The sequence below is a fragment of the Archocentrus centrarchus genome, chromosome 17 (assembly GCF_007364275.1).
Source record: "Archocentrus centrarchus isolate MPI-CPG fArcCen1 chromosome 17, fArcCen1, whole genome shotgun sequence".
Taxonomy (NCBI): domain Eukaryota; kingdom Metazoa; phylum Chordata; class Actinopteri; order Cichliformes; family Cichlidae; genus Archocentrus; species Archocentrus centrarchus.
Genome location: NC_044362.1, coordinates 19,254,663 through 19,278,290, shown reverse-complemented (window position 1 = coordinate 19,278,290; position 23,628 = coordinate 19,254,663). Strand labels below are relative to the sequence as shown.

At 40.9% G+C, this 23,628-nt stretch overlaps 1 protein-coding gene across 1 annotated transcript in view; it reads left to right on the top strand.

Annotated features, from left to right (window-relative positions):
• Positions 1–22,840, top strand: part of adgrl2b.1 (adhesion G protein-coupled receptor L2b, tandem duplicate 1) — a 91,553-nt gene extending 68,713 nt beyond the window's left edge. The window contains 11 exon segments of the mRNA XM_030751568.1: positions 2,855–3,060; positions 3,353–3,526; positions 4,679–4,888; positions 7,037–7,257; positions 8,019–8,085; positions 10,166–10,257; positions 11,645–11,813; positions 13,695–13,823; positions 14,788–14,884; positions 15,945–16,070; positions 21,359–22,840. Coding sequence (XP_030607428.1) covers positions 2,855–3,060; positions 3,353–3,526; positions 4,679–4,888; positions 7,037–7,257; positions 8,019–8,085; positions 10,166–10,257; positions 11,645–11,813; positions 13,695–13,823; positions 14,788–14,884; positions 15,945–16,070; positions 21,359–22,233 — 2,366 coding nt within the window. The 3' untranslated portion in view covers positions 22,234–22,840.
• The last annotated feature ends 788 nt before the right edge of the window (positions 22,841–23,628 follow it).

Sequence of the window (23,628 nt, the reverse complement as noted above, 5' to 3'; positions counted from 1 at the left end):
GTGCACTATATGGGGTAATATAGTCAAGATGTTATTAGCTTAGCTTAGTATAAAACCAGCAATGCTAAAAAGCAATACAAGGGGAAACAAAAATAACCAGTGTTTATGTTTCATGTGTTTATCTGTGCTAGTACATGCCTGTGCTACAGTATTGCTTGACCTGTTTGTACTGTTGGCAAACAGATATTCTTAATCACACTGAGAAAAGTTGAAAAAAGAAAAAATAGATTTTATGCTAAAAATGGGCCTTTTGGGGGTGCCAGTTTAGCTTAATGGGTTGAGCGGCTGACCCATATGCTGTAAGGCAGATGCAGAGGCCTGGGTTCAGATCTTCCCCAAAGCAATTTGCTGCATGTCTTTCTACTAGCTTCCCTGTCTTATCTCTACTGTCCTGTCACAATAAAGGCTAAAAAGCCTCCCCAAAATAGGTCATTTTAGCTGGTTGCTAGGCATGTATAATTCAACTTTTGTGGCTGTAAATGAGACATTGTTGTCATGAAATTAAAACTAATGGATGGTTTCATAAGGTGTTGTTGGTGCATAAAGGTTAAAAACAGGCCATTCTTTGCCCATTAATAGGTGGTTGCTAGGTAACATGATATAATATCTGATATAGATAAGAACCTTCAGGACCCTAAGATGTACTTGATGAGGAGTCTAGGAGGAATTTGTGAACAAAGAAACAAACACAGATAGAGAGGCAGAGATTTTGTATATTATGGAAGTGATTTGTGATTACTTGTGAGGGGAGGGAAACAGGACAAAAGACCCACACTAGAAGACAGCCAGAGATTAATAATAATTATTTGATTTAGAGTGGTGTATAAACACATAGAGAGTGAAAAGAAGTGAGTGAAGAAGAAAGACTCAGTGCATCACGAGTAGCTCCCAGCAGCCTTAGCTTATTGCAGCGTAACTAAGGGAGGGTTCAGGGTCACCTGATCCAGCCCTAACTATAAGCTTGATCAAAAACCAGCATTTTTAAAGCCTAATCTTAAAAGTAGAGTGTGTCTTTCTCCCAAATCCAAACTGGTGGCTGGTTCCACAGAAGACGGGCATGAAAGCTGAAGGCACTGCCTCCTGTTCTACTTTTAAATACCCTAGGAACTACAAGTAGGCCTGCAATCTGAGAGCGATGTGCTCTATTGGGTGATATGGTACTACGAGATCTTTAAGATTAGATGGTACCTGATTATTCAAGACACTGTATGAGAGGAGAAGGATTTTAAATTAGATTCTGGATTTAACAGGGAGTCAATGAAGAGAAGCCAATATGGGATAAATATGTTCTCTCTTTCTAGTCCCTGTCAGTACTCTAGCTGCAGTATTTTGGATCAACTGAAGGCTTTTCAGGGAGCTTTAACCTGATAATAATGAATTATAATAGTCCAGAAGTAACAGAATTAATGAATGCATGAATTAGCTTTTCAGCATCTCTCTGAGGCAGGATGTTTCTAATTTTAGCAATATTGTACAAATACAAAAAAGCAGTCCAACATATTATATCTGCATTGAAGGACATATCCTGGTCAAAAATGACTCCAAGATTCCTTTCAGTGTTACTGGAGATGATAGTAATGCCATCCAGAGTATCTGGTTAGACAACTTGTTTCTAAGATTTGTGGGGCCGAGCACAATAATAATAATAATAAAAGTTAGAGGTCATCCAGGCCTTTATGTCTTAAAGACATTCCTGCAGTTTAACTACCAGTAATTCATGTGTGTCATCTGGCTTCATGGATAGATAAAGCTGGCTATCATCTGCAATGAAAATGTATGCTTTACCCTCTAATAATACTGCCTAAGGTAAGCATGTATAATGTAAATTGAATGGATCCTAGCACAGAACCCTGTGGAACTCCATAATTAACCTTCGTGTGTGAAAAAGACTCCCCATTTACATGAAGAAAATGGAGTCTATTAAATAAATATGATTCAAACCGCTGTAGCACAGTGCCTTTAATACTTACAGCATGCTCTAATCTCTGTAATAAAATATTATGGTCAACAGTATCAAACACTGCACATGGCACTGAACAGGAGTGGCCCTCCAATCTCATTGTACATCCTGTATAATGACAATAAAGGCATTCTATTCTATTCTATTCTAGGTCTAGCAGGACAAGCGCAGATATGGGTCCACTGTCAGAGGCCCTAAGAAGATTATTTGTAACCTTCACTAATGCTGTTTCTGTACTGTGATAAATCCTGAATCCAGAGCTTCAAATGAACCATTTCTCTGCAGATGATCAGTTGGCTGTTTTACAACTACTCTCTCTAGAATTTTTTTTTTTTTAGATTAAAGGAAGGTTGGAGATTGGCCTATAATTAACTATGACAGCTGGGTCAAGTGATGGTTGAAGCAACAAAACTACCTGATTTAGATAAAGATCATGGTTTTGGTTTAGAAGCCCTAAAGGCAAATGTCTCCCGTGTGCACCTGGCTTTTAATCTCTTATCTTTTCCCTGGGTCACAAAACTATGGCATCAACAGTGACATGGTAGGTTAGAGGTAACAATGGACCTGGAGAAACATTAATTATGATGTTGCTGGAGCAACGCAGCAGTATCACATAATTTCATAAAGTTTGCAATAAAATAGTAAAACACACACACGGCAGTCTGACAAACTGTGTGCACCTCATCTGTCTGACTGGCTCAACATCCTATGTGTTCATTGGCAGAGGCACAGTTTTGACAATCTATATATTTTCATACACAATGCCGTGAGCCCAGTCATTTTTGGGATATTTATACAACATGAGTGATTTATTACTGTGTGGTTGTCTCTTTTAAATTGATATCTGTTAATTCGCTGTATATCTGATGCTGTGCATCTTGTTGTTTGTCACAGGTGTGGCCAAGCTAGTATTCGTACTCTACAAGCACCTGGGTCAATTCCTCAGCACAGAAAATGCCACATTGCGGGGAATGGGAGACCTGAACAAACACAACCTCTCTCTCACTGTCAACTCCCACATCCTGTCAGCCTCTATTACAAAGGAGTCGAGCCGTGTGTTTGTGGCAGACCCCGTGATCTTCACATTGGAGCACCTGGATGTAAGCCTCCCTCTGAGATTTAGCCTGACCACACCATAGAGCCAGACTGTCAAGAAAAAGATAGACTGCGATACCTTTTACAGTAAAGGAGAAATCAGTACATTGTGCACTGGTATTATAGTAAAGAGAAGAAAAATCCATATTATGCTTGTGTGCCATCACCACCATTTATTTATTTTTTCTCAAAGATATGATTATTAAAAAGGACAAATAAACACATGACTGACGTGCGTTGACGGTGCCTATTCATAAATGTTTAATTATTTTCTCTCTCTGCTTTTGTGTTTTGCAGAAAGAGCATTATTACAATCCCAACTGTTCCTTCTGGAATTATTCAGAGAGGAGTATGATGGGATACTGGTCCACTCAGGGTTGCAAACTGCTGGAAACCAACAAGAGCCACACCACTTGCTCGTGCAGTCACTTGACCAACTTTGCCATCCTCATGGCTCATCGGGGAAATGTGGTAAGTGGCCTTCGCCTTGTGGTTTGCTCAAGCTTATTTTTCTCTCTCAATTACTCGTTCTTCCGTCTCACTTAAAGATTTGTGCACACGCAGCAGGCACAAGAATGGCATTTCAGTGGAGATAATTAGATTATAGCTGAGGAGAAGGTAAGGGCAGTGAGGAAGGGAGAAGTGGAGAAAAGGCAGTGTGCTGTCACTTTAAAAGTGTGAGTTTGTGCCAAGAAGTGCCATACCATTATCAGAAGTAATTATGTTCTACCTGTGATCCGTGTCTAATATACCTCTGTACATATGTCTCAGAGAATCATGGGAAACGGGATAACTTGAGCTTTAACTTGCGCCTCCACCTCTCTTGAAGTGGTGTTAGAGCCATTTGGTTGCGAAATGCAATTACAATCCAATTACATGATAAATAGCATGTGCAGCGAGGACCTAGCCAGTAATAAATGTAGAGGATAAGTTTGTGGTTTGTTTAATAATACGTCCCAACTCATGAACTCTGTGCCTGTCATCTGTCTTAACCTCAACCTTCACCACAGTTTGAAACCAGAGCCCTGAGGCTAGGCTTAGCCCCACCAATTCCCTACACATCACCTCAACTGTAACTCTTGCCCTCAATAAAATTACAAATATCACAGGAGGAATTGGCTCACTTTGAGGCCACCATGTCCTTGAGTGATATTTTTTTATGGTTATGTCTGCTATTTTCACTTTTGCCAGGTGCCCATCTTGAAATACGCTCAGTTTTGGACCTTCTGAAACACAGTGTGATTCAACCACAAAGCGAGAATGCGGATGCCACATGTTCACACTCCTTTTGTGGCATTTTTCTGTTGATCTCACTTTCTGCAACGCTTTCTAGTGAAGGCTCTGATGAGATTAAAGGATAGTTGTGTAGTTTTAATCAGCTAACTTGTCATATGAATATTGAAACTTTTGATGGCTGTAATCATAAATATCAGCAAGGTGACTTTCTCAGTAATAAGGGAGGACTAAAGACTCCAGAAATTCCTGTTCAGTGACAACATACAGCATGCATTTGTGTTATATTAAGGGCAGCGCAGCTTCACTCATTATGTGCTCAGACACTGCCCATTATAATGGTAAGTGCAAAGTTTAAAGTCAATCAATGGTTTATCTGTTTCTCTGCAGAGGGATGGGAGCGTGCATGAGGTTCTCCTTACTGTCATCACCAGGATGGGTATTGCTGTGTCTCTTGTCTGCCTGGCCATCAGCCTCTTCACCTTCTGCTTCTTCAGAGGCCTGCAGAGCGACCGCAACACCATCCACAAAAACCTTTGCCTCAACCTGTTCATCGGCGAGCTTCTCTTTCTTGTGGGCATCAACATGACAGAACCAAAGGTACCATAGAACTGACACTGCAGAAGGATTTAATTTCACACTCCTGATTAATAGTCTCATCTGCCGTAATTAACCTTTTGTGCACTTGAATTTTCCCTTCAGTTTTCCTTTGAAGTGGCTAACCAAAAAAAAAAAAAAAAACCCACATTAGATTAAAATATCATATTTCTATTATGATTCTGCCTGTAGTAAAATTTAATGCAGATATTAAAAGCAAAAATGCTCCTTTTACAGCTGCAACATTTTTTCGAATCAACTATTCTAATCAAATTTCTCATATTTACCAAGGTTTTGCTGACATGTGACTGCTAACCATGTGACGTTAACTTGCCCGCCACGTGACAGTCATGGTGACAATTTAGGGTGAATAAGGCCCCAATCACACATGCCAGTATGTTGGTCCATGGCCATCTGACAACCACTAGTTGCTAGCAAAAAATTTGGATTCCCTGACTGATTAGCAATTGCTCTGGTCTCTAGCATATTGCCCCGGTGGCCCATAGCTTGCATAGAACATGCCAACTTGTCTACAAAGACAAGTTCTTTCTATCTGAGTGGTAGTGAAACTGAAAGTGTGACACAACCCAGAAACGGAGGCCTTTGCTTTCAAAGTAAAAGTTGAATCTTTTAAAGTTTAAGCTGCAGTGATAAGGCACAACTTTTACTTTGAAGTCAAAGTTCTCCATTTCGGGTTTCACGACCACTCGCTAACTAGTAGTTGGTGTCAGTAGCTGCCGGCAGACAAGTTTGCTGCAATCTGCTATCACAAAGAGGTTTTTGGTGCAGCACTCGCTAGCGACAGCCGGCAGCCAGTCACCAACCACACATTTTCCCCGGTGGTTGGATCACATCATGTGGCGGACAATTCTTGAACAATGTGCGCATGACATTATGCGAGAAACCTCTGTCGATACTTTGAGATCTGTGGCGGCACTAATATTTATGGAAGGATGATACATATTTTCAAATTCTGAAAAATGAGTGTGAGAAATGGGTGTTTGAACTCTTAGGATTAAAGAAGCATAAAAATACTTCCAAACATTAGTTTCACCAATATTAGAATGTGATTTGTTGTTGGATAATTATTTCATAATTGACATATATTATTTTACATATAAATAGTTTAGCAGACATGCATCTTTACTGCCTGAATGTGTGTCTTCATTTCAAACATACATTGACAGAAATGTGCATCTCAAAACATTTAATAGCTTGACGTTGGCATTGTCATATTTCTGTCCATCTCATAAATGAAGGTCCAATAATCGCTATTCTTTTAGCTCTGATTTGGTTTCCCCTGAATCCCAATGAAAGCATTTGGCTATTAAGCTACTAAAAAACGAACAAAAAAAAATCCTTTTATTTATTTATTGTTTTAACCTTTATTTCCAGTACAGAACAGTATGGAAAAATAATGATAAAAACATGGAGGGTATGAGGAAAGTACTTGTAAAAGTACAAGATAAGGTCACCATCAGGGGGTTCTACAGGTTCAGCAGGGTAAGGTCGGACAGGTCAGATGTGTTGTTTTGTAGTTTAGAAATTGAACTTTTCTGTTATTTTTTTCTCTTCATATACTATGATCACCGTTTATTATGATTATTTTGGAGCAGCACTGTGGTGCAGTGGTTAGCACTGCCTCACAGCAGGAAGGTCCTGGGTTTGTTTGGGACCTTTCTGTGTGCATGTTTTCCTTGTGTCTGCATGGGCTCTCACCAGGTACTCCGGCTTCCTCCCACAGTCCAAAGACATGCAATTAGCGGGGTTAGGTTAAATGGGGATTCTAAGTTGCCCATAGGTGTGAATGTAAGCGCGAATAGTCTGTCTGTCTTTCTGTGGTGGCCCTTCGACAGGCTGGTGACCTGTCCAGAGTGTGTACCCTGCCCCTCTTCCTATGGCAGCTGGGATAGGCTCCAGCCCCCCTGAACTGGATAAGCAGAAGAAAATGGGTGGCTAGAACGTTTATTATGATTATTTTGATTGGCATTATGCAACTCTGAATTCCACTCAGACCTGACCAACATGAATGAACCATTCCAAAGCAGCAGGGAGGGCGCCTGTTCATCAAAGGGGCCCAGTTTAGTAACCTGGGTTCATTTAGTGTCCTCTTACCTCTTTGTGTAACTTCTGCTTGTATTTTCCCATCAGCTGGTCTGCTCGATCATTGCTGGAGTTCTCCACTTCTGTTTCCTGGCTGCTTTCGCCTGGATGTGTTTGGAGGGCGTGCAGCTGTACCTCATGCTGGTCGAGGTGTTTGAGAGCGAGTTTTCACGCAGGAAGTATTACTACATGTCTGGATACCTTATCCCAGCTGTGGTGGTGGGCATCTCAGCGGCCATTGACTACAGAAGCTACGGCACTCAGCGGGCGTAAGTGTAGCATCTTTGCAGAGACTCTTCTTTTAGGGATAAATATCACAAGCTTTAGTCCTTCCTGCTCTCTGCTGAGACACACCCACACAGCATGTACTGTATGTGCTAATGATAGTAATATCACAAAGAGTAGTCCACCTCTGGCCCCTGGCAAATTTACAGCCTGTCATTGCTAAAAGAAGAGGCTGTGAGCAAAGCAGCTGCATTAATGAATGTGCTGGCTAGCTGCACTCGCTCACTGGGTTTTTCGTCTTGTGGATGTGGATAATTGCTGCCCATGTCAGTTAAAAGTTTATGCACTTCTCTGCTGGTCTTCATCCAAGCAGCAAGCTTTATGATTTGTAAGACGGCAGTCCTCTCTAATTTATGGAATTTAAGTAAACTGCCTTTTTTCAAACTCTATTTTCCATTCTGTTTCCTGGTGATAAACACAGGCCGAGGTGCAATTCATTCTTAAACTGTCTACATTACAATGTTTACTGTTCTTACATACACACAGTCATCCCACATTTGTAGACATTTGCAGACTGTGAAGTCATGGGTCCAATAACCACTGACTTTTACACTGCAGCTTCTCATGGCACAGGGCCAGCACTCCCTTAAGGTCGGATTTTCTTCCTTGCGGTCAAAGGAGTTTCTATTCTGTTACTGTGGCCTATCATGCAGCCAGCTCTACTGGGCTCCGATCAATGAGTAGCAACTTTGTTTTCACAAAGAGATGATTTAATGAACTGAACACTGCCTTTTGCACCCTGTAGATGCTGGTTAAGGGTTGATAACCATTTCATCTGGAGCTTCATCGGACCTGTAACCTTCATAATTGTGGTAAGTTGTAAATTTGTGCACACGTGTGATAACTTTTTGTTCTTTGAAAGAAAAGCTCAGAGAATAGTTTATAGATTTTTTTTTCTCTCTCTGCACTAGCAGCCTCTTAGCTCTGCTTTCTCAGATCAATTTGCATGAAAGGAAAGTGGTCCCATTATAGCTGACACGAGGACATCAGTGTCCACTCAGCTATGAAATCCTCTGAAATCAGAATTGGTGAGCGGCAACAACTTGAAGCTGTTTGGTCCTTGCTGTACATCTAGAGAATACTCCCCTGCTGCAATCAGGAGGAGAAATCGTTTCAGGCATGAAGGTCATTTGCTCAGTGGGAAAACAGGGGTGATGGTGGCGGGGGGTGAACATAGAAGTAATGAGTGGGTGGGCCAGACAACTATTACCACAGCTCATAGCCCTGCTGAGGATTATGACACATCCCCAGCCAATCCTAACGCACGGACATCTCCATCTTCACCTTTTAATATTTCATGCATGGAGCTGGGTGTTCATTGTGCACACAGACACACACACAAAATGTGTGCGCATGCATGCATTCAGCATGACCTAAACAAACCCCGAGTGCTTATCCATATAGGCACATGTGAGAACACACATCTAAATCAATCCATAGGCTGTAAATACATGCAAAACCTCGAGTAGGCAGCCCTCGTTGTACGCGCTTTATTTGGCAGAGAAGTGAGAGACGAAAATTTTAGATGGCATACCCTTAGAGACCGAGCATGAGGGGGGGGAGTCCATATGCAGTTTGCCTCATCTTTCTGCAGAGTGCCTCCTTTAACTCCCTTCCTCACAGTCTGTCCGTCTGTCTGTCTCATCGTATCTGTGTCACCACTTACAGCTGTGTTAAATGCATCTCCAGCCTCTCGACTCATGCAGACGTAAATCGGCCCCTGTGGCTGGGAGACAAAACACGGCATTACTCTAAGCTGTGATCTAAAAGCCTCTTTCTGTCTTTTTAGCCACTCCTTTTTCTTCCATCTTTCTCCCTGCTGTTGTTGGTTTCCATCTGCGTTCCACTCACAGCCTTTCTGTTTCCATTTAAGGACCCTCCTTTTGTTGCCTTCTGTGTTTCAGGATGCATTTATACTGGACAATGACAGGGGTCTTTCTGAAATATTTGTTAAACTGGAGAACACTACAGCTCCGTCATTAGTGTTTCTTTTTATGCCAACTCATGCCTTTTATTACCCTTCATGTACATTCGAGCAGGTATAGGGGTTGAAGTCTTTAATATCTTAAGAATCCGGATCCATTTTTGTTTTTCATTGAATATTAACCAAAGTACATTTCAAAGGTTGAATATGGTATTGTGCCAAATTGAAGCGCATCTCCTCCCTTTCCCTTTGTGGCCACAGGGCCTTTGCGGTGCTTAGAGAGAGAGAGACATCCTGAAAGCATCGAAACCTTTCTGAATGTATGGCTTGAATCACTTAAAAGTTTTTTTTTCCTGGCCGCGATGAAGCTTGTTTTTAAAACATGACATTCAGCTCCGTACTTTCCCCTCTAGATTCTTTTTTTTCTGGAGCTCTTGTCTGCGCTACATTAGATCTGTTTCATCAGATATACATCCTTTATTTTGTGGATTTATACTCTGTGTTTGGAATCAGCTGTAATTACAAACATGCAGAAGAAATGTAGCCCGATGCCGAATACCGAAGCTGTGCGAAGTAGACCGAGGCGATAACCTCTCACAGTTGTTTTTCTCTTTGAAAGTCAACGTACTTTGTGATCTCCACAGAGGAATTAAATTTTCATCTTCCTCTCGGCAAAGGTGTGTTTGTGTTGACATGCCACGGAGCCAACAACAGAATTGGTTTAAAAATATTCTGTTTGAAAATGTAAAATGTTGGTGGCTGTTTTCTGCCTTGAATATTTTTTTAATTTCAATACTTATATTCACATGTATGAAGTAAAAAAAGCAAACACAAGGTCAGCGTTGGCTGTAATACTTGTAAGGAAGCAAAGGATCTGAGTACTTGGTGCGCTCATAGGTAGTAGCAACAGGAATCAGATGACTACCTAAAGGCAGTCTGTTAACCCTTATGTGCATCTGTTTTGACAGGTCAATGTCATCTTCCTGGTGGTGACCATGTACAAGATGGTGAAGCATTCCACCTCCATGAAACCGGACTCATCCAGGCTGGGGGGTATAAGGTGAGGGGGGGGGGGGGTGTCACTCTAGCAGATCAGGAGGCTGAGCTGTGGCCACTGTGAGACTGTGTGTGTGTGCCCGTGTGTGCGCATGTTTGCTGAGAGGAAAAGTGGGAAGAAAAATAATATGCGCCATTACTGCTTTTGCCTACCTCCTGAAATTTCAAAAGCCACATCTGACCTGCACGTTTATTTGATTTTCTCTTCTCTTAAACCCGACCACACCAGTAATTTTCCCTTTAGATTTTATTTCAGTCCGTAGGTGGTGCCTTTTTAGTTCATTTTATGATTTCTGTATTTGCACTACTCTGGGGTATATTGCTTTTTTTTTTTTTTTTTTTTTTTTTTTTTTTTATTTCTTCATAACTGCAATTCTGACCTTTGTATCTTTTTGCTCATGCGCTGGCATAGTTTATAGGCTTCCCTAAAAGACAGATTCAGCCGCATGCTTTGCAGATTTCAAGTTTTAAAACATACACACACACACACACACACACACACACACACACACACACAAAAGGGACCCTTCGTGTTTTCGTTTCCTTGTGTGCCGCATTTGGTTGAGGGGAAAAAAAAGTCCCTGACCATTTCTGTGCATGGATTATTGCTCAACAATATGTTTGGGGGCAGGCCAACATATGTTACGTGGGTGTCTGATTTTAAAGCATTCACTCTGATTTTGGTCCAAACCCAAAAAAAGTTATTGAACGGAACTGACTTTTGTTGAAATCCCACATTTATGCATGCTGGATTTCTCACATTATAAGTACTCAGCAGTCATTAAGTGTCCTACCTTGAATCTGTTATGAATTTGTTTTCTGAGTCAAATTTGGGAACTCGTTAAACAAAGAAATAATTAGCAGCATTTGGTGTGGTTATATATTCCCTGCACTAGACAGCAAGTAAAATTAGGCGTCATTCTCAACATAGTTCTCTGTGGTTCTTCTCCCACCGACATGCTGTTGTCCCATTTATTTCCAGGCTTATGGTATCTCTCTGGGGATTGCTTACTTCTCTCTTGTGTGTCAGTAACGACCAGCCGCCATCACTGAAACTGACTGTCGAGTTATCTTCTTTCCTCTTTCCTAGAAGCCACCAAGGAAAAAACCTGCTGTGTTTGCAGTCTTGTTAGACAACAATTCTGAGGAAGACCAAGGAAATTTCCTAACTGTCAGACAGTGAATGCAAAACTTGTATCAGCATTTTTACACTTTGCCACCACTGGTGCAAATTGTCTAAAAACAAAAACAAAAAAAAAAAAAGGTTCTGAGGGTTTTTTTGTTGTTTGAAGAAGGTGTCATCCAGGAGTAGAGAAACTGTGAATACAACAAAGATGCAAGATGCAGGGTGATTTTCCTCTTTTAATGTTGCTCTTTCCTTTCTTTTGCAGGTCGTGGGTGTTAGGAGCATTTGCGCTACTTTGTCTTTTGGGGCTAACATGGTCCTTTGGCTTGTTCTTTCTCAATGAGTCCTCCATTGTAATGGCTTACCTTTTTACCATCTTCAACACTCTGCAAGGGATGTTCATCTTCATCTTTCACTGCCTACTCCAGAAAAAAGTAAGATTTGTCCCTCTCTGTCTCAGATATCATGCTATAAACTCAGTTAGCAGTAAGGCTTCTTAAAACTGAACATTTTTTTTTGTCCACTTCTGTCCCCTTCCTGATTTCTTAGTTTTTTGTGTATTTGTCATCTTTAAATGTTCAGCTCATCAAAAAAAAAAAAAAGTAGTACTAGCCAAAGATAATCTGAATAAGTACAATGCAGCTTTTAAATTATTTCATTTATTATGGGAAAAAAGCTGTTCTAACCTACTTGGCTCTAGGTGAAGCCCCCCCCCACCTCTCACTGCCTGACCTGTTGAATCAAGAAATCACTTAAATTGAACCTGTCTGACAAAGTGAGGTCGTTTAAGAGCTCTCAAAAAAGCAACACATCATGCCGCAATCCAAAAAAACTCGAGAACAGCTGAGAAACAAAGTCACTGACATTGATCAATCTGGAAAGGGTTCTAAAGCCATTTCTATGGCTTTGGGACTCCAGTGAACCACAGTGAGAGCTATTATCCACAAATGGAGAAAACTTGGAACAGCGGTGAACCTTCTGAGGAGTGGCTGGAAAACCACTGCTGGCCAAAAAGGACAAAAAGTCTCGTCTCAAATGTGCCAAAAACCATTCTGATGATCCCCAAGACAAAAAAGTTTGTGGACTGACAAGAATTACTTTTTGTCATAGGGCCAGGAAGGTTTGGATAGCTTTTTTTTTATCATTTTAAGACTGCATTTTGTATTTACTCGTGTTGTCTTTGTATAATTGTTTGATGATCTGAAACAAAGTGTGACAAAAAAATAAGAAATTAGGAAGGGGCAGAACCTTTTTCACTGCATTATAAATGTCTCTTTCTTTATTTGACATGCAGCATGTATCCTTAAGTTAAATATTCTTTTTCAGTTATGGAATACATTTGACAGACATTGTTAAGTCTTTTAAATCCTCCATATTTATGCCATCGTCAATTTGTTTAGCCACAATAATTGCATCCTTAATAACCATATGGGCATGTAGCTTAGGGGTAGAGCCTGTACAAGGCCCTGGGTTCAGTCCCTGGCATCTCTGCCTTTTGTAGCTCCATAGTGTAGTGGTTTACACATTTCCAGCCAGAGACACAAATCCCCTTTGGGGTTGCGTCAGAAAGGGCATCTGGTGTAAAAATGTGCCAAATCAAACATGCAGAGCTACCCGCTGTGGCAAGGGGGCCGCTGATAGTAAATTTTTAATTTCGTTGTTAGCATCCAATACTGTGACAGCTATCATTTGAGTTGTATCTCATTTCATAGACAAAAAAGTAGCTGATTAGTTGATTGGGAGAAAATTAACCAGTTACTAGTAACTATTGGGACAGTTGTTTTTTTTTTTTGTTTTTTTTTTTAAGCACAAATATGAACAGCTTGTTCCAGGTTTTCATATGTCTGCATTTTTTGCCCTTCTTTTTCTTCTGTGACATTTAATTTCAGACTGCTGGTGAGACAGAACAATACTCGTCTTAATTGCAATTTATACTTGTATTTTTTTTAATAGAGAAAACAAGCAGTAAATTTTCCCCCCTACTAATATACTAATATACTACTAATATTTGCTTGTCACCAAATCTAAGGTAGATTCCAGGTGTGGATATTTATATTTCCCTATAGCAGCATTTCCAATTTTCCATTGGTATTTTATACATTCATTCTTAGCAAAACTCATGTCAAAGTGCTTTCTTGCTACAATATTGCAATATGCCACACACTGTTTGTTATTCCTGCCCTTACACATATGACATTTAAACTGCTGTCAGCTGGATGGCATTTGATAAAGATTTGGGATTTGCATCTCTCATGAGAGAGGGGGCTGTCTGTGTCTGTATGCTCAGTGTGTCCTGATCTTTTATTCCTCTTCAGGTACGCAAAGAGTACAGCAAATGTTTCCGTCAGTCCCAGTGCTGCGGGGCGCTGCCGTCTGAGGGTTCCCACAGCTCAGCCAAGACAGCCACGTCTCGATCCACGGCCCGCTATTCATCTGCTACTCAGGTACAGGCATGAGAATCTGCCTTATCGGGTTTGGGATTTAGAAAACCATAACTTTAAATGGACTGTACCATAGAGTGTGCTTAAGTCATTAATTACTGAACGCTTTATGGGCTTTTCATAAAGTACCTTCTCTACCTTTTTATACTTTTGAAGGACAAGTCTTGTAGTATTCTTTAATTTGCCATTAAACCCAATAAAAAGGTCCAAATAAAACAAAATATTTAGCCCTGTTTTCTCACACACACATAGACTTGTTAGCTGTTTTTCAAGACTAACGTTCTTCGCTACAAATGGCCTTCAGGCTGAGTGCTTCCAACAGTACTGAGAAGCTGAGGCACAAAGTAACACACTGTCTTTTGATTTGAAAATATATTTAATAATAAATATATATTTAATAATACATTTTTACTGTAAAGCCACGCTTCTCTGCAGAGGTTGGACACTGAAATAGAATTGTCTCTGAGTGCTTTGTCCCATTTCAGCCTTCACATTGTAGCTAAAGTGTAGTTTGAAGATTGTCAGGTTGTATAATATTAAATGTTAGTGATCAAAGGATGAACTTGGAAGTTGGAAGTTAAATTGTTGAGAGACATTTACATACAACACTTTTTCACGTGTGTTACCATGGCTGTAGGCAGACCCATGTGCTAATATCTTCCTTCTTGTCTTTGTGAGCTCTTAGCATCTTTAAGAAAAAAAAAAACTGCTCAGGGCTGATCTCTCAAATTACAAACTGTAAGACTCTCAGCGTATCCATTTTTGGTTGGATCAATAGCACTTGAAGGGCTTTGTTGTACCTGAGCACAAACATGTCATCAAGCAGTGAATGAGCTGAATTCTGTATACAAGTGCAAGTTTGAATCACAAACTCACATAGCCACTCAACCCTTTGGGGCAAAAAAGCCTACAATAAAAGTTGCACCGTGTTGAGTCCTGATCAGTGGCTGCTTTTTTCTCAACCTAGAGCCGCATCAGGCGGATGTGGAACGACACTGTGAGGAAGCAGTCAGAGTCCTCCTTCATCTCAGGAGACATAAACAGCACCTCCACACTCAACCAGGGTAAGCAGCCATCTCTCCTTCACCACCGCCAGACGAGGCACATACGCAATTCTCTTTGTGATGAAGCTCTGAATTCACAATAAACACTTCAATGGATGCAGCCCACATGGCTCTGTGGCAGCTCAGAAAAGAGTAAGATAAGACCCGATTTAATGCTGCATTTCTCTTAGTGTCAGGCAATCAAAAAAGAGCATTAAATGTTACTTGTGTATCTTAAGTTCACAGCATTTTCCACTATGTTCCTGCTTTCCGGGATCCTCTGAAAGGGGGGGGGGGGGGGGGGGAGTAGTGACAGAAACGAGGTGTGATATTTAGTCTGGCATAAAAAGTTATAGATGAGGACTTGAGTTCAAATAACGACCCTGAGTGGAGAGACTGACTGCGCAGCAGCCCTCTAAATCATCTTCATCCTGGGGTGATTGTCAGCATGAAAGCAGAGGAGGGAGATGAGCAAAGTCAGGCTGAGGTCAGAGCAGGTTTTGGGACTGATCCCAGCATCATGAAGCTCAGGCTGCAGACAGTGCCAGCACAGATTTGGCTCTAATTCTCAATTAGTTTGGATTTTTTTTTTTTTTTTTTACAGGATGGTTATTGCATTCCTAAAGATTTACACAAGCATGCTGAGGATGATGGGGTTGCTGTCTTGTTCTTGGCGGGCCACTTAGACGTGTTTTGTCTTGTGTCTCAACTGAATGAGTTTGTTTAGATGAATTAGTTCCATATAAACACAGCAGCTGATTGTGTAGCTGTGCTTTTTGGTCAACACTTGTCGCGGTAATATTGTTTGTCAGTTACATCAGATGACTGTTTGGATAATGGTTTGCTTTGACCGATGTTTCTATGGCTGCTTTGTCCATAATAGAAGGCAGGCGGATTGCAGGCTGTAAATCTTTTGCAGTGTGAGATTCTGGACAGTGAACATCAGCTCAGTTATTCACGTGGACAGCTAACCAACATATAACCACAGACCATGAGATACAATGACTCAAGCTCTCTTCTTCAACTGTTTTCCACCCCTCCTAATTTTTCTCCCTTTCTGTCTCTCTTCCTGTTATTTCAGGGATGACTGGCAACTACCTCCTAACTAACCCTCTCCTCCGAACCCACGACACTAACCCTTATAACAACCTTCTGGCAGAAACGGTGGTGTGCAACACCCCCTCTCCACCGGCTTTTCACTCCCCAGGTGCACGTCCACCCTCCACCTTTATTCTTATATAATTTATCTGCTTTTTTTTTTGGTGTTGATTTAAGTTGCTCACTTTTTTTTTTTTTTTAATGAATGACAAAAGAATTGTGACAACTCTCATTTTTGTCAGATAATCCTAAGGCCAGCTTAGCTTAGCTTAGCAAAAATAAGTGAAAATGGAGAGAAACAGCCAGTTTGGCATTGAAAAAAAATAAATAAATTTTTAAAAAATCTGCCAGCTAGTAAATGGAAAGCTTACTAATTTTAATATTTTCTACTGCTAAACTGAGTCACTGAACATTTTGACCAAGTTTGTATTTTTAAGAATTATGTGCTTCAGTTTTCTTAAGTGAAATTCTATTATTTTATTTGTATGGTACTTAATTAGTATTTTTGATGTGCTCAGAGTCTACAGCTGCACCGTCCCCATGAAGTTAGCATTAGCTGAAAACTTACCAGTCAACCTTTTTATCCAAATGGGTCACTTTTGGCTCCAAAACAAAGCAGTAGTTCCTAAATCACCTGGGTTAATGAGTCAACTCTTCTTACTGAGTCATGAATCACAAGTCCAAGGTCTCCATTAACTCAGATCATATGAGTCCTCTGACTAGCAGCTGCTGTTAAGTACGAAAGGCGAGTGAGTGAGAGTGGAGTAGCGGACTTACACTGTGCACCCAGGTCGTTCAGCTGAACCGGGTGACTGACGGACTCACTGGAAACACTGCTGTCTCAGGTGATTCAGCTGAACTGGGTGACTGAATCAAGTGAACAGACTCACTGGAAACACTGCCGACTGATGTGATTCAGCTGAACCGGGTCACTGACTTTACTCTGTGATCAAGTAAATTCAGTTCACTTCAGTGATTTAAGTAAATAATAAGTTAAATATTCCAATAAGTACTTAAATACATTATGTTTGTATGTATGTGTGTGTATGTGTGTTTGTTATGTGGCTGATTTTATGCACATGGTCGCGGCAGATGGCTGCCCCTCCCTGAGCCTGGTTCTGCCAGAGGTTCTTCCTGTTTAAAGGGAGGTTTTCCTTCCCTTTGTCACCAAGTGCTTGCTCGTAGGGGTCATTTTGACTGTTGGGTTTTCTCTGTAATTATTGTACGGTCTTTAGCTTACAATATAAAATGCCTTGAGGCTACTGTTTGTTGTGTGTATATAAAATTAAATTGAGTTGAGTCTATAAAATGAACCAAGCCACCACTACAGGGCAGCAGCCTCAACTTGTGTTATGGTACTGCGTTTGTGTCTTTTTGTGTAGGTATTTGCCTACGCAAAAGGGTATGTAACCAATGTAAACATGCTTACGTGTACTGTAGTCCTCCAAGGACCCAACAGCACTTACATTGATGGTTAAGATTATGGTGTAGATTTCGCACTGAAGCATAAATTCCCAGTAGACATGACAGGATAGTGTTTTCCTTTAGGCCGCTACACAATCTGACATCTTTTTGCAACCAGATGAGTTGCACCCTGCAAGCTATTTTATATACAGTCTATGGTATAAACAGATGAAAATAGCTAGCCTAGCTTTGCAAAATGATAAGAAAATCCATCATCCAGCAGTTGTAAGACTTACTAATTAACATATTTATTCTGTCTGTTGAATTTGTGCAAAAGTGTAAAAGCAACAGGTTGTAGATTTTGTGGCAAATCAGTAAGCTGAAATGTCACACTGAGCTCCTTCAGTAACAAAATCAATCTATCAGCACTTGAAAAACACACTAATTAACACTTTCTATCTCATTTGTTTAATCCATACAAGGATAAAAAAAAAAAAAATTGCCACTTCAGGGGGAGGTCATCTGTCGACTCTTTCTTTGATCTGACCAGTTCCCAGGCAACGAGTGGAGAAAAGCAGTTACTGGTTATGGCCTAGAAACAGTAACATTATTGTATATATATAATAAACATTTCAGATAGCACATGCCTATCAGAGAGCTTTAGGGGTGCCAGTAGCCGGATTTTATTGTCTTTTAACTGAGCTATCTTAATTGTTTACCCCTGCTTCCCATCTTCATGCTATTCTAAGCGTACCCTCTCCTGACTGCAGCTTTGTATTTGAGAGACAGACACTGAGAGCGATAGCAGTCATCTCATTTAAGCCTTTGCCAGAAACGATTTCTCAAAGTGTCGAACTATTCCATTAAGTCTGTTTACTGGATTTACTAAAAACATGGAAACTGTTGAGGTTGTGGTTGTGACACAGCATGAATGAAAATGTTGAGAATAATTACACAAGATTTCCCTTTGTTCTTCTCCAGTCACACCTTCTCTGTATTTTTGTTTGTTCTTATCTAGGCAATTTTCTCCTTTGTAAACACAGAGAGAGATAAACTCAGAGACGTCAATGCTATCTTATCTCGGCTACTTAGCAATCATAAGAGAATTGCCCTCTCTTTAATACAAGGTTTTCATGGTGCTTCGGATCATTTATACCATTACCTCGTGTTTATGAATGATTTGTTTACATGTTATCTTTACATTCTGCTTAGCTAACTTAAAGAAAAGCCAAAGCTTAAATCATGTCAGTGTTTATGGTGACCTAGTTCCTCACTGGCAAAGCAAAGGAAACCTAATCAAAGGGGGAAAAGCAGAAGCATATGACGCAATGCGGGCAGAGTCACAGCTCTCAGATATTCACACGCATTTGATGATAAAAGGGAATATTAAAAAAAAAACAAGCTCTATGGCAAAAGTGTATAAGGAGCAGACATGCAGCAACATATAGCTTTAACAGGCTGCAGCTGCTGCTCTTGTTTTGTGCTGCAAACTGGCTTACAGCACAATGAGTGCACTTCACACTTACAGATAATGAAGCAGGGTTGGGACCATAAAATGTCTGTTCAGAAACTCAAAGACATTTTGTGAGGTTTTTTTTTTTTTTTTTTTTTGTTGCTTCTCTGGAACTCAGCAGCAGTCAAGCAGCTCAAACACAAAACTGTGTGTGTGTGTGTGTGTGTGTGTGTGTGTGTGTGTGTGTGTGTGTGTGTGTGTGTGTGTGTGTGTGTGTGTGTGTGTGTGCAGATGGCATGTGCTTTATTGCTCTAAAATGTTTACCTGCTTAATCATGGTTGGATAATTGCAGGTTAACACCAGAACAGAGGAGAGAGATAATAAAAAAAGAGGCAATATTTAATTAGCAGATCATTTTAGCTGATCATTTTGAGCGCAAGTTTAAACCTACCTGTAGAAACAATTTATCCCACTGCAGCAAACCTCTTTGCTTAGCTGTGTTCAAACACAGGAACAACCGAAAGCATAGCGCTTATTTAAAGAGCAGTGAAAAAAGAGGGGCTTAAAAAAAAAAAAAAAATTAAAGGATGTAGCATATGGAAACTAGTTTTGAGGAGAGCAGACAGCAGTGTAACACACAAATGTCAAATCCCGGTGTGAAGATCACCAACCAAGTATGAAATAAGTGCCGAGAGAACGTCAAGTTTAACACAAGCTTATTCTAAATTTTGCCTGCTATAGTCATTAGGTTTAGCTCCTGCAAAAGGATGAGCTTTTCTTTGACTATAAAGTGTATTAATACTCAGTAATACTCCACAGATGCTCATCCGGTGCAGTAAAATTGGTAAGGAGAACATCTTGGATGAATCTCTGCTGGAATGCTTCCCAGAGTGCAGCTGTTGCTGTGTCCAGTTGAATTCTGTTCACATCATTTCCCCCTCTCCCCCCCGCCTCTCCCGGTAGACAATACCTGTCTGCAACAAAATCACCCAGCTGAGCATAAACAAATGCAAATTCAGAAGTCGGGCCTTTCGAGAGAAATGTCTAATAATCCCTCCTCTGCCACCACTACATTTTTTTTTTTTTTGCCCTTTTGCTCCCTGTACTCCTTTTGCTGGTTTTTATGAATATCTTTGATATTGTTTTCAGAGCTTTTTTGTTTCAGTTGCCATCATCCATGTTCTGACAAGTACATAAGACTACAGTTTCCCTTTTGTGTGTGTGTGTGTGTGTGTGTGTGTGTGTGTGTGTGTGTGTGTGTGTGTGTGTGTGTGTGTGCCTGTGACGACACAGCCCTCACCCTACGAAATGTCAGCCATTTACTTAAAGACCTTGCAGTCTACTCAGTAAATAAAATCCTCATCAAATCAAAAATTTTCATCCTGCTTACTTGAGCTTAGTCATAGGGCCGCACAAATTGGAGTAATCTGTTGTGTGTACGTCCATGTGCGCATTTGTTTCATGCAAAATTGATAGATGTACGCTTCAAAAAAGGCAAAAAAAAATAGTGGTTTTCAGAAAGAAATGGTTGCATCAAGAAGTACTTTCTTTGACTTCTTTTTCTTCTTCTTTTTTAATTTAAAAAAGACTGCTTGCTGCTGAACCCTTTCACCTGCTGAGTCCAGGATTCAGTTGTCCTTGATTTGTCCTTTAGCTCACTCAGACTGGTAAACAAATAATTTCTCTATCTACAGCAATTTAAGCAAAGCCTCATATGCACTAAATTATCTGCGAGGACGCAATTCTAGTTGGGTCAACTGAATCCAGGCTGGATGTTACGAGCTTCCACTTTTCCTATTTGAGTGATTTTGTTGTTTCTGCTGCAATTGAAAAAAAGCATCTTTTTTTTTTTTTTTTTTTTTTTTTTTTTTAACTTTCTTTGCAAATCAGCTGTTCTTAGGCCAGGTAGCCTGAGCAGACACACTTGATGTGAGTGGTGGCAAAGTGAGTCATTGCACCCTGCCTGTCTCTTGTGGTGTTTGGGGCTTGTGCTGTGCTTGTGGGGCCTCAGTGCAGAGAGGTGGTTGGCCATCTGTGTTTGACATTACTCTTTTGTTTTGCCCTCTTTTAACGGCTGGAATGTTTTATTCGTTGTTGATGTCACGGCACTTCCTCATCAGCTTGTATTTCTTTCTTTCTTTTATTCTCATTTTCTTCTGTTTTCTTGCTGCTTTGTTTGTTACCTGGTCATGAGCTACCTAATTACGTGTTGCTGTCCTTTTTTTTTTTTTTTTAAGTTTTAAGCCATCTTTTGTTCTCATTTCTTCAATATTGTTCAGGATAATCTCTTAGATTGGCTTTAATGATATTCAGCAGTAATGAGCATGGACATGGTGGGAAGCTAATTGGGTTCTCCTTTGAATTTTAAGGATATTTTTTTATATTTGTTTAAAATTAAAATGAATCCAGAGATCAAAGAGTACAAGAGTAAAGTGTCCTGAGCAGTATCAAGTACATGTGGATGGTGTAGTGGAGATCGTCTTGTTCTATGAAAAGCTGGAACATTGTGTCTCACCTGCTCGTTTTGCCTTTTTTTGCAGGACAGCAGTCTCTGAGCAACAGCAGGGACATCAGTGCCATGGACACCCTCCCCCTCAATGGCAATTTCAACAACAGCTACTCCCTGCGAGACGACGACTATGAGGCCGTGGGCGTTCGAGCCCCGGGTGACCTGGGGGGCCTCAACCTGGACGATGCCGCTTTTGAGAAGTTGATCATATCCGAGATTGTCCACAACAACCTCAGGCCCCGCGGGGCTCCCAAAGGTCGTGATGCCCCACGGGAGAGGGACAGAGCCTTGCCTCCGCAGACCAGGGTGGCAGTGGACCGAGGAGGGGGTGGGGGTGGGAGCGGAAGCGAGGATGACGCCATTGTGGCAGATCACGCCGAGGCCTCATCCCCACAGAGAGGAAGCGGAAGAGGAGGCCACGCCACCCTGGAGCTGCTCCTGCACCCCCACCACAAGGAGGTGCTGGAAGCCCCTCTCCTCCCCCAGAGGACTCACTCCTTGCTGTACAGCTCCCAGAAGGCCCCCAGGTGCCTGGAGGGCCAGAGCGGCCATGGCTCTGAGACTGTTACCACAGAGGAGGACATGGGCTCCCATTCACCCAGCAACAATAGAGACTCCCTTTATACCAGCATGCCAAACTTGAGAGACTCCCCCTCGCCTTCGGCTTCGCCATACCCTCCGGAGGAGGAAGAGGAGGAGGAGCTCTCCCCCTCACCTCAAAGTGAGAGTGAGGACGTGTATCACAAAAGCATGCCTGAGCTCGGCGATGCACCGCAGCCGCTGTCCTACTACCACATAAACCGGGGCACCAGCGAAGGGTGCATCATCCCACCCAACAATGAAGACTGTGCGCAGGAGGGAGAGACGCCCACCGACGGACAAATGCAGCTCATCACCAGCCTCTGAGTGGGTGACGCTTGTTTGCACAGGTTTTAACAGATGGGTGCATCCGAGAGAGCCGGCTAGCCTGGCTCCGCGCTTCACACGCTCTTTCTGTTAGGACAGGAAGTGAAAAGTTGTTGGGTGGGAAAAGGAATGAATGAATACATGACTTTTGCACACAGATCTCATTAACACACAAAACACATCCATCTGAGGCCAGACAAATGTGGACTGTGAAGGCTCTGCTGTTGGACTAAAGAGGAGCAGAGAATGACACATAGGCCGAGATAAATCTGGCATTTCTGTTGTACTGAAAGAAAAATCGAAGAATAAGGGATTAAAAAAAATAAAAATAAATACTCTAAGTACTATGAAACTCCTGATGTATTCCTGGGGGACTTTGAAGAACCAGGGTCTTTTTAGTCAAGTGCAGAACTAGAACTAGTGTGGCTCCACTACACAGTCAGGACTGTAAAGTTAAGAAACCACTAATTCAGACTCAGGCCTTATATTTTCTCTATTGCACATTTAACTGTTGTCAAAGTAACAGCTGAAAAAAATATATTTTGCTGTACCACTAGTGTAAAAAGTAAAACAAAAAAAAAAACAAAAACAAAGAAAAAAAAAAAAATAAAAGAAATGGCAACCATTCAGTAGTTATGCCCTTTCAATGTTAATACGACTCTTCAGACAAGGTTATTCAAAATGGTGCAAATGTGCTTTTCCTCTCACACTTGACTTGTTGTAGTATGTTTGAATATGAAGAAAAAAAAAGTTTGGGACGATACCAATCCATATGAAATCATCATGCTCACGTCTCTGCTTGTGAAGTGCTTTTTGCTTTCATGAATGATGAGTTTTTGCCAGTAGTATATTTGTTACCCACCGGGCCATGCACAGATTTGGAGTAAATTGGATCCTCGTGTAATTTATTTTACTTGAAAGAAAATTGTCAGGTTTGAAGACTTTTTGTTCATGTCGATGCGATATTGCGGTTTTTAAGGACATTTCATCCTTTGACACTAATTAATTTATTAATTATTCAGAAAAAAAATTAAAAAAAAAAAAAGAAGAGAGAAAATGGTTGGGAAGTGTGAAACCGTTGCAGCACTGATTAGGTTCATTTTATTTCTTTTGTAAGAGCCCATCATCAGCTGGTATTTAATTCAACTCCTGTTTGATATCAAATAAATGTGAAAGTTTTTCTTGTTCGCAGATGTTTGGCTGCTTATTCGTATTTGGAATAATAAATCTGCAGTGAAGAGTAAGCTGGACATATTTTAGACTATTCTTCTAAGTAAACCCCATAAAAAAGACCCAAACTACACACTTTAATATTTAAAAGCTGCTCGCTGGTCAAACTTAAGCATTTTTACTTAAACATGTGGACACTGCTTACATTTTTTAAAAACTTTACTT